Genomic DNA, 11,248 nt, shown 5'->3' with positions numbered 1-11,248 from the left:
TAATGTTCGCTGCGGCAGCGATCACACGAAATCGCATACACGACGGGGGCGGGTGCTTTTGCGTACGATATCGCTAGCAATTGCTAGCAATATCGTAGCATGTAAAGCCCGCTTAAGTGTTCTGATCTTGGCTTCCTGACCACGTCCCTGTCTGCTCCCTGAACCTTATACGTTACCTCCCGGTTTCTGACCTTAGATCTCTTCCTGACCTCATCTGTGTCTGCTACCTGAACCTTATATGTTACCTCTCGGCTTCTGACCTCAATCCTCTTCTTGACCACTTCTCAGTCTGCTCCCTGAAAACGTATAAGTTACCTTCTGGCTTATGATCCCGGCTTGTATTGACTACCCTTCTGTTCATACTGCTCGTAGTGTCTAGCATCACACAGCTGAATAAAAAGCGCTAAGGAACAAATATGTGTCAACTTATCTAAAGTTATTAAGCGCCCATCTGATTTATTTTAAAGGGAATCCATGATATTGAACATACAATGCAATCTGTAGCTTTTTATAAAACAATAGAAACTGAATGGATTCATAAAACAATCCCCCAAGTTGGCATTTAGTATATTGGAACCAATTACAAGTACTCCCATTAAAATGGTTTTCCAGGATCACAATATTGATCTATCCTATTGCTGATTAGTAGTGAGGAGTCGACACTACCATGCTCGGGAGCTTGCTACTTGTAACATGCAGTTGGATGAACGGATGGGCATGACTCAAGCACCTGAGTATAATGGAAGGCAATGGGGGACTCAAACATTTGTTCGAGAACTCTTCCGGCAAAATACTCGAGTCCCCCATTGACTGCCTTTATACTTGGGCACTTGAGTCACACCCATCCAAGCATTCAACTTATCATTAAAAGTACCAAGCACCTGAGCATGGTAGTGCTCGCTCATCACTATTCATCAGCAGTTTGAGGGTGGATTAGCACTCATGGGTGTGTGTGGCAGCCTGAGGCTTCAGTCACCACAGGGCACTGCACCTCACCAGAGGTGCAGTATGCATCCCGGGGAAAAAGGAGGTCATTGCTGGTAAACCACCACAATCCACCAAAACACACAGTTAATCTCCCTCTCACCGGGACTGGGTTGGGGTAGGGTCATTTGGATGGTCACCACAAGGTATGTGACCTCCCACCCACTAGTTCATTATCTTGGGGGGGCGGAGCCAGACAACAAGGAGTAAGGCAACACACACACACACACACACACACAGACAGTTAGTCAGTGATGGTTAGTCAGCAACAAGGGAACAAGTGAGGCATGGGAAGAACATGGTTGCTGAAGGGAGAGCTGCGCCCTAGCTCCCTCAAGATCAAGCACACAGAACAGGGTGCGGAACCCTAGGCTGTTGGGCACTGCATGTCCTGCCAGCAGAATCCGCCGGGCAGAGGATTTCAAGTCTTCTGGCTTACACAAAGCGCCCGGGGCACAGCAGCACATAGAGCCAGGAGTCGTGACAAAAGAGCGGCACCAGTAACGGACTCGCACTGCCTGCCATACGGGACAGGAACGAAGCCCATTCAAGGACTCGGGTCCTTGTGTAGCTCCAAGTCGCAGGGACTCACACAACAAGGTGCAAGGAGGAAGGACTCACATAAACAAACACTGGTTCTGACCTCCGAACTATCCGGGATCGGCTGGAGCCCATGACAGTGGAGTCCGGCAGTCCAAAGGCGTTGACATCTCAGTGAGTAAAGAACTTAGCTGCAACCCCTGTGTCGTCCAATCCTTCCCACGCCTTAGCTGCACAGCAGCAAGAGACTACCACTCCCAACATCCCTGGTTCCTGAGCTCTGCCTGTGGAGAGCTGCACCAACCCAGCTGTGCTACCATCTGCCCCAGAGGACATCTCCCGCAGCGACAGCTCCTATGTTAGCCACAAACCACAGGTGGTGTCACGAATACAAACTCTATCTTCCCCTGTAAATAGCCCCTCCGTCTTTATTGACACCGCCGGGGTCATGAAACCGGGCCTGGCCGCTGTGAACATCCCAAACCCCATACACCGGCCCGGTGATGAGTTCTCTTGAATGTTTACACTGTCTAGTTACTAATGTAACGGGGTGCCAGGGGTGCCTCGGGGATTGTAGTCGTGGCCCCTTTTTCTATCAGGCTTACCCCCGGCTCCGCCGTCACTATTGGGACAGGGGATTGTTCTGTGGGGCAGAGTGTGGTGGAAAAGAGCACGCTGTCAGCCGCAGGAAGACTCTTCAGGCAGGTGTAACGGGGTGCCAGGGGTGCCTCGGGGATTGTAGTAGTGGCCCCTTTTTCTATCAGGCCAACCCCCGGCTCCGCCGTCACTATTGGGACAGGGGATTGTTCTGTGGGGCAGAGTGTGGTGGAAAAGAGCATACTTTCAGCCGCAGGAAGACTCTTCAGGCAGGGATCAGATAAACCAAACGACATCTTTATTGCACAGAGTTTCACAGACAGCTCAATGCACGGATTTTGTAGCGCACGGTCACAATTCCTGTCCGGGGAAATCTTTCCTTGTTGTCTCCTCTAGTGGGTATGTGCCCGGCTACTCCACTTCACCTAGGCTCCCACTCCGGCTATCACAGACTGGACCCACACCAATTCTGCTTCACCCTTGAGGACACTTCTTCTCTTCTTCCCTTCTTTCTTTCTTTCGTTCTTCCTGTCCACTCAGCTCCACACTCTGCCCCTGGCTGTTCCTTCTCCCCCGTCCCGGAATCAACTGCCTTCCTCACACACACACACTTCTCTCCCTTCCCCCTAAGCTGCCGGCTCCTCCTCCCTCCTGCACAGTTTCTATGGGGACAGCCGTCCCACCCGGCCACTAGGGGAACCCAGCTATACAGTACAATTACAATAAAACATCAACATAAAACATCAACAGCTTTGTCTACCCCAGCGGGGGTATCTTCAGGGGGAAACACTGCACTTCTTTGTAAGGGGTCTGCCCACCCCTTACATTCCTCCCTTCTTTCTGCCTAAGCCTCCCGGCAAGGCTCGAACCTGTAAAACACAATTTAGCAGCAAGGCAAACTTTGGATAAAACTTTAAAACCTTCATAAACAAAGTCAACCCCTGAGCGCACAAGTTCTGCGCCCGGAGTCCCTCCGGGGAGCTCCCGGTCTTTGTAGACAGTGTGCCCGGAGGCCGTTACAGCACTCCCGGTCTTGGCTGGTCTTCTGCCCGGAGGTTTTCACAGCACTCCCGGTCTTTGTAGGTAGGAGTACAAACAGTAAAGTCTCCGTTAACAACACAGAGGGAGCCCCTGGCTCAGTCCAGCATCAGGCTCCTTCCGGGCTCGGTAGCTTACACATGGTTACAAACTGTGGAACTTTTTCCGGCTCTTTTAACAATGCCGGTACTCAACACAAACAGGTCCATTACCTCCGGTCATTACGGGTCACACGGGGTGGTAAGCACGCTGCCATTCGGCCCGCTGAGCCCTCACATAATCAGATAGGGACTGACCTGGCAAGCGGCGCAAACTCCGGAACGGTTCGTAGTTGACTGGTGGTTCTGGCGCCTCTGTCTCCGGTTTTGCCTCTTCAACCCCCGACGGGGGTGACGGGGTCGCTGAACGGGACGGCTGGGAACTACCCACGATGATCACCGGGTGTGTGACCATGCTCTGGTGGATCGCTAACACCGCCGGTGTCCCCTTTTCTGGGTCAGCACTCAGTCCTGTCATGACTTCTGGCGACACCGCCAGCGTGTTTCTCGGCCGGGAAATCTCAGCCAGCACCGGTCTCTGTTGTGTACGTCTCCGGTACTGACGCTCTTCCCATTCGATCTCTTGCTGCCACTGTGCGGCCTCTTGTGCAGTGGGCATCCGGGTCACTCCTACCACAAATAGGCCCCGGCATCCCACTTCTCTCCGGAACTTCACCTTTTCTCCCGGGTACAGCGTATGAAGGCGCTGTGGTAAACCCTCAGTGTCCAGGTTAACCCGGTTGTAGAAGAAATGGTCACCGGTCTCTTCGTCCTCAATGAATCCATAGCCCTCCGCCTGATTGAATTTGACCACGGTGCCAACGGTGCACTGCCGATCAAACTCGTCGCTAAGGGGACCGGCCATCATCTCGCGGGCCACGGTCTCGGCCAGTAACCTTTCCTGCACCGGATCGGGTTCAGGCGGTGGGGACTTTCGCTGAGTCAGGGGTGTCGGCTTCACCGGCTCCCAAAAGAATCCCCACTCATCTTCTTCTAGCTCCCGGGCAGGTTGCTCTTCCGGGGCCGGAACTGCTGTGTGGGTTGGAGGTCTCTGGGTTGGCGTTTCTTGCAATGGCGCCGGGACAGGTGGAGATGCTGTGGAAGGTGGAGGCGGGCCTTCTTTTCCCGCTCTTGGATACACTCCACCCCCAGTCTCGCACATCAAATCGACCTGGCCGAGGCGGCTCTTCTTTTTTCCTGTAACGCCGCCCACTTCACATGTCTTCAGCATCATCCTGGGGCCAGCACCTCCACTCTTTGAGCGGGGCACTCCGCACTTCTTTTTCTTCACCGGCCAGCCCCAGGCTTTTCTTTTGGCGCCAATTCTTCGCGCGCTCACTGTGTTCGTGCAGACGGCGGCCATCTTGCCGCCATCTTGTGCCTGGTCCAACGCCTTAGGCACCACTTCTTCTTCCCACCATGGAAACGGGACCCTTCGCCAATAATCCGGATCCTGCCGACTACGCCACATGTAACGGGGTGCCAGGGGTGCCTCGGGGATTGTAGTAGTGGCCCCTTTTTCTATCAGGCCAACCCCCGGCTCCGCCGTCACTATTGGGACAGGGGATTGTTCTGTGGGGCAGAGTGTGGTGGAAAAGAGCATACTTTCAGCCGCAGGAAGACTCTTCAGGCAGGGATCAGATAAACCAAACGACATCTTTATTGCACAGAGTTTCACAGACAGCTCAATGCACGGATTTTGTAGCGCACGGTCACAATTCCTGTCCGGGGAAATCTTTCCTTGTTGTCTCCTCTAGTGGGTATGTGCCCGGCTACTCCACTTCACCTAGGCTCCCACTCCGGCTATCACAGACTGGACCCACACCAATTCTGCTTCACCCTTGAGGACACTTCTTCTCTTCTTCCCTTCTTTCTTTCTTTCGTTCTTCCTGTCCACTCAGCTCCACACTCTGCCCCTGGCTGTTCCTTCTCCCCCGTCCCGGAATCAACTGCCTTCCTCACACACACACTTCTCTCCCTTCCCCCTAAGCTGCCGGCTCCTCCTCCCTCCTGCACAGTTTCTATGGGGACAGCCGTCCCACCCGGCCACTAGGGGAACCCAGCTATACAGTACAATTACAATAAAACATCAACATAAAACATCAACAGCTTTGTCTACCCCAGCGGGGGTATCTTCAGGGGGAAACACTGCACTTCTTTGTAAGGGGTCTGCCCACCCCTTACACAGGGATCAGATAAACCAAACGACATCTTTATTGCACAGAGTTTCAAAGACAGCTCAATGCACTGATTTTGTAGCGCACGGTCACAATTCCTGTCCGGGGAAATCTTTCCTTGTTGTCTCCTCTAGTGGGGATGTGCCCGGCTACTCCACTTCACCTAGGCTCCCACTCCGGCTATCACAGACTGGACCCACACCAATTCTGCTTCACCCTTGAGGACACTTCTTCTCTCCTTCCCTCCGTTCTTCCTGTCCACTCAGCTCCACACTCTGCCCCTGGCTGTTCCTTCTCCCCCATCCCGGAATCAACTGCCTTCCACACACACACACTCTCTTTTCCCCTAAGCTGCCGGCTCCTCCTCCCTCCTGTACAGTTTCTATGGGGACAGCCGTCCCACCCGGCCACTAGGGGAAACCCACTAAAACAGTGCAATTACAATAAAACATCCACATAAAACATCAACAGCTTTGTCTACCCCAACGGGGGTATCTTCAGGGGGAAACACTGCACCTCTTTGTAAGGGGTCTGCCCACCCCTTACACTAGCACCTTTTCTTGGTATTGCAGTGATATCCAATTGACTATACAAACTGAAACTTACAGCAGCGATGCGATACGTTGATTGCAGAATTTGTAAGTGAGAACAAAGCCATATCAAAACTCAGACAGGATATGCCTGCCTCAGACAGCTTTTAAAGGACTTGAGTGATGTCAGAGGTGTTTGCCGAATTTCCACAGTAATCAGCATGGTCTCAAGGGAGCCAGTCAAAATAGAAGGAAAACAAGTAAGTAACAGTAACACCTCAGCGTTACTATAAACTCGTCCACCCAATTGTCCACTGGTGGGCATGACTATGGACACACTGCAGCCACATTGTAGGACTGCCCCTCAAAACAGAGTCCCATCTGATTTCTCCTGAACGTTGTGCACGGGCTATGCTCATATGCTGTTTTGCTATCTGCAGTGCAGTTTTTTTTAATGTATTTGCATTTTGCACAGCTCTATCTATAATGGACTTTTTGTGTTCCTGTGTAATCCATTATATTTTAATAAGCAATGATGGAGGATGAGCGTTGTGGACTCATGCATACATGAGTGTTTACCCGAGTGCTGGCAGCATGTGCAAATTTGTTTTAGAAAGACCACAATACAGAATCCCTACAAGCCGGCAGAGAACATAATGTCGTATTGCAGTGGAAAAGCAGCACATCAGGCTGCGCCATGGTTGTCCAAAACCATGTGTTTGAGGTGCACTGGACATCTGCTCTTTATACAGATCAGTATCCACTACAATAATGACATTTATGTTCCAACTGTGGCCTCTCTGCATAGAAAATGGTACAAAGCAAGGCCCCCAGAGCACACTAATGCAAATCAGTACATGGTCTAACTTCATTACTTAACCCAGTCATGACCACCACTATGCCTTTATTCATTGCTCACTAAAGAGCTTTATTCCTGCTCATTTTTACTGTTCTGCACAACTACCTGTGCCAGGAGGTGCGTAACGTTCAATCCCAGCCATTTAACCCCTTTACCGTCATTTTTTTTCGTTTTTTCCTCCCTTTCTTTTTTTTAAATCAGATACTTTTTTATTAAAACAGAATACATACAACAGTATAACAAATCAGCATCCAAACTAAGTTTATCATATCTATTACCCCTTTCCCTCCCCCTCCCCCCCCCAGGCAGCAACCCTCCTCCCCAATACTACATCCCATTTAGTACACACTTAGAATACCCTCCAACTGTAGTATAGCAACCATCCCGTTCACCCCGATGTGCAGGAGGAACTACTAGTAACACAAATAAAACAAAACACACACATCAGAGGTCTCCGACGGCTATCCCTGTCCCATCCCAAACCAGTTTACTGGTCCATCATTCGTCCTATCCGCATTGCAGCCAAGGAGACCATAGCTTCTCAAACATTTTAACATTCCCCCTTCTTTCATACACTCCCTGTTCCCGCTGAAGAATACATTTTACCCTTTTAATGTACCCTCCCCTGGTCGGGGGTTTCCTCCCTTTCTTACAAGAGCCATAACTTTTTTTTCCCAACAGTATAGCCATATCAGAGCTTGTTTTTTGTAGGACGAGTTGTACATTTTAATGACTCCATTCATTCTGCCCCATATTGTACTGGAAAAGAGGAAAAAAAATTCAAGTGCAGTGAAATTGCAAAAAACGTGCAATTGCAAATTTGTTTTTTGGTTGTTTTTTTTTTTATTTACCACGTTTACTATATGGTAAAACTGACTTGGCAATATGATTCCCCAGGTCAGTACGAGTTCGTAGATACCAAACATGCAGAGTTTTACTTTTATCTATAGTAAGTGGTGAAACAAATTTCAGAAGTAAAAAAAAAGGAGAGCGCTTTTGTCGAAATTTTTGAGACTTGTAGCGCTCTCATTTTTCGAGATCTGGGGCTCAGTGATGGCTTATTTTTTGCGTCTTGAGCTGACGTTTTTTGTTATACCATTTCTGTGTTGATGTGATGTTTTGATCGCCTGTTATTACATTTTAATGTAATGTTGCGGTGACAAAAAAAATGTAACTGGCGTTTTGAATTATTTTCTTGCTACGCCTTTTATCAATCAGGTTATTTAATTTTAGATTTTGATAGATCAGGCATTTTTGATCTTGGTCATACCAAATATTATTGTTTTATTTTCAATGGGGGCAATAGAGGGGGTGATTTGATCTTTAAGGTTTTTTTGTTTTTTCAAATTTTTTTTAATTTTCTTTTGACATGTTTTTAATTCATTTTATTACTAATCCCCTTAGGGGACTTTAAATCTGCACTATATGATCGCTTCTACAGTTCTGAGCTTGAGCAATGCGCTCTGATCAGCAGAAATGCTGATCACCTGTGAGTGCCGCCGCTCTGGGTACCCCTGACAAAGCCGCACGTACAAGCGGTGATGCATGTTGGGATCTCTGGGACCACCCACACCAGGCCTTGTGTTTTGGTTGAGTATTGTTATCACATTTACATATTGCTGCTTTGCACGTACAACCTTGTTTGGATTTATACATTTATAGCTCTAGTATATTGATATTATTTTATGATTCTAAGGCTGAGGCCACACAGGGATTACTGCGAGCGCTCACATGACACTTAGCTCATGCTCGCAGCACAGCGGGAGCCGAGTATCATGCGACTGTGGTAGGAATATAAGAATAATGAAAAACACTTGACTAACTGTAAAAATGGAAAACAGGAAATTGCATAACTGCTGAAAATATTTGAAATAAAAGAGATATTTAGCAAAAGTATTGATCAATTCAATTGTGTCCGGGTACCACAACAAGGTAATCTCTTATTATCCAGACACCTAATCATAAATGCCTCTCTATGTGCAATTAAAATCTGCAGGTCTGAGCAGATAGGCTCCTAGCTATATATGGTGGTGAATAGAGCATGGCAGTCGGGCGGGGTTCTCACACAGAAATAACTGAACACTAACAAGAAAAGACTGTCTGGAACACCAACATGTGTGATCTAGGTGCTAGCTTAAAAAACACATAACTATAATAAAGTGAAAAAGCTGCCATGCTCTAATCCCCACCATATATAGCTAGGAGCCTATTTGCCCAGACCTGCAGATTTTAATCGCACATAGAGAGGCATTTTTGGTTTGGTTCCCGGATAATAAGAGCTTACATTGTCGTGGTTCCCGGGCACAATTGCATTGATCAATACTTTTGCTAAATATCTCTTTTATTTCAAATATTCTCAGCAGTTGTGCAATTTCCATTTTTCATGTTTCCATTTTCCCATTTAGTCAAAAGTATTTTTCATTGTTCTTATATTCCTATAGCGGTTATGCTTTTCCTATAATACCTTTATAACATAGTTTTTATTGTGCAGCTTTTTCACTTTATTATAGTTATGGGTTTTTTTTTTAAGCTAGCACCTAGTTCACACATATTGGTGTTCCAGACAGCCTTTTCTTGTTAGTGATCATGCTATCGGACCACAGCTGGCACTGAGGAGGGGAGGGAGGGATTTATCTTCCTCTCTCCTCCGTTGCCAGCTGATGTGAGAATCGCACTGCTCTCGCATTACATCGGTGTAATGCAAGTGCAGTGCGATGTTTTTCTTGCCCCATAGACTTGTATGGGTGCGAGTGGAACAAATTCGCATTCCACCTGCAGCATGCTGCGACTATTTTCTCTGTCCCATTAGGGCTGAGAAAATAATCGCTCATGGGAGCGGGCCCATAGAGTAATATTGGTCCGAGTGGAATGCGATTTTTTTTTTTTATCGTATTGCACTCGCTCCGTATTACTCGCCGTGTGTGCTGACCCTAATGCATGGCATTTGTTTATTTATTTATGAACTCTCAGGGGATTTGTGCAATAATGTAGCAATTTACTCATATCTGTGTTGGACATTTACTTATATGCAATCCTTTCATCACTTTCTGGGGATTTGTGCAATCAGTCAGTTATCTGCACAATTGTATCTGCTTTAGTTATTATCATTACAACACCCCTGGTGTTTTCAGGAGGGACAACTACCACATTTTGTATTCAATTTCACTATCCCTCTGTTATCATCATGAGTGGGCCTTCTATTATTAATGGTTTTATTTAAGACATATCTGTGTTTTTCTTGTTGCTGTACAATTGATAATAAAGTGATGCGTCTTACAGCATCTTTCTCAATTTTGCCACATTCCTTCTTTGGCGCTCTTGTTTAGTACCCTGCTTGTTTCATATTATTTATAATACTGTATATACTTTATTCTTATAAATGGGTTGTGCCCACATATATTATATTCCTTTTATGCCCACACAGTGACCGCGGTGTTATATCACCTCTAGTTACTGCACCAGTTCACAACTAATAGGTTTTTGTGAGAGAGACGACAAACTACAGCTCCCATGATGCTGCGCGGCTGCTGTCGCGGAGCAGTGACATAGGTCGGCCTGCAGGTGGTTGGTTACTCTGCAAAACAAGAACGGGACCAGGGATAACGAGGACGAAGCCACCAGCAGTAGCCATGGCCGGTCCTCTCCGAGTGTGCATCGTGGGCTCCGGGAATTGGTGAGTGCAGCACGACTGTCACACAGGAGACACCACCACCACGTGTGTCCTGTGTAGTAATGCCGGGACTGTGTCCGCTCCGTGCATCGTGAGGACCGGCTATACTGTTCTATCTGTGGCGCCGCCTCACTGCCCCACCGTGTCCTGGGCACTTTCCCGGGTCATGTGACTAAGTGACGGCTATACACCTGCAGACATTTGTGCAGGAGGCTACAGGGGGCATAAAGTCACAGTACGTACGTACGTGCGTGCGTATGTATGACCCCCATAGTGTGTGCGTATGTATGACCCCCCATAGTGTGTGCGTATGTATGTATGACCCCCATAGTGTGTGCGTATGTATGTATGACCCCCATAGTGTGTGCGTATGTATGTATGACGCCCATAGTGTGTGCGTATGTATGTATGACCCCCATAGTGTGTATGTATGTATGACCCCCCATAGTGTGTGCGTATGTATGTATGACCCCCCATAGTGTGTGCGTATGTATGTATGACCCATAGTGCGTGCGTATGTATGTATGACCCCCCATAGTGTGTGCGTATGTATGTATGACCCCCCATAGTGTGTGCGTATGTATGTATGACCCCCCATAGTGTGTGCGTATGTATGTATGACCCCCCATAGTGTGTGCGTATGTATGTATGACCCCCCATAGTGTGTGCGTATGTATGTATGACCCCCCATAGTGTGTGCGTATGTATGTATGACCCCCCATAGTGTGTGCGTATGTATGTATGACCCCCCATAGTGTGTGCGTATGTATGTATGACCCCCCATAGTGTGTGCGTATGTATGTATGACCCCCCAT

At 48.0% G+C, this 11,248-nt stretch overlaps 1 protein-coding gene across 1 annotated transcript in view; it reads left to right on the top strand.

Annotated features, from left to right (window-relative positions):
* The first annotated feature begins 10,299 nt into the window (after positions 1–10,299).
* Positions 10,300–11,248, top strand: part of GPD1L (glycerol-3-phosphate dehydrogenase 1 like) — a 55,022-nt gene continuing 54,073 nt past the window's right edge. Inside the window, exon 1 of the mRNA XM_075316646.1 lies at positions 10,300–10,436. Within this exon, the coding sequence (XP_075172761.1) occupies positions 10,393–10,436 (44 nt within the window). The 5' untranslated portion in view covers positions 10,300–10,392. The remainder of the gene's footprint in view (positions 10,437–11,248) is intronic.

Source organism: Anomaloglossus baeobatrachus, chromosome 6 (assembly GCF_048569485.1).
Source record: "Anomaloglossus baeobatrachus isolate aAnoBae1 chromosome 6, aAnoBae1.hap1, whole genome shotgun sequence".
NCBI classification, from domain to species: domain Eukaryota; kingdom Metazoa; phylum Chordata; class Amphibia; order Anura; family Aromobatidae; genus Anomaloglossus; species Anomaloglossus baeobatrachus.
Note: the sequence above shows the minus strand (reverse complement) of the source record. Positions and strands in the feature narration are given on the sequence as shown.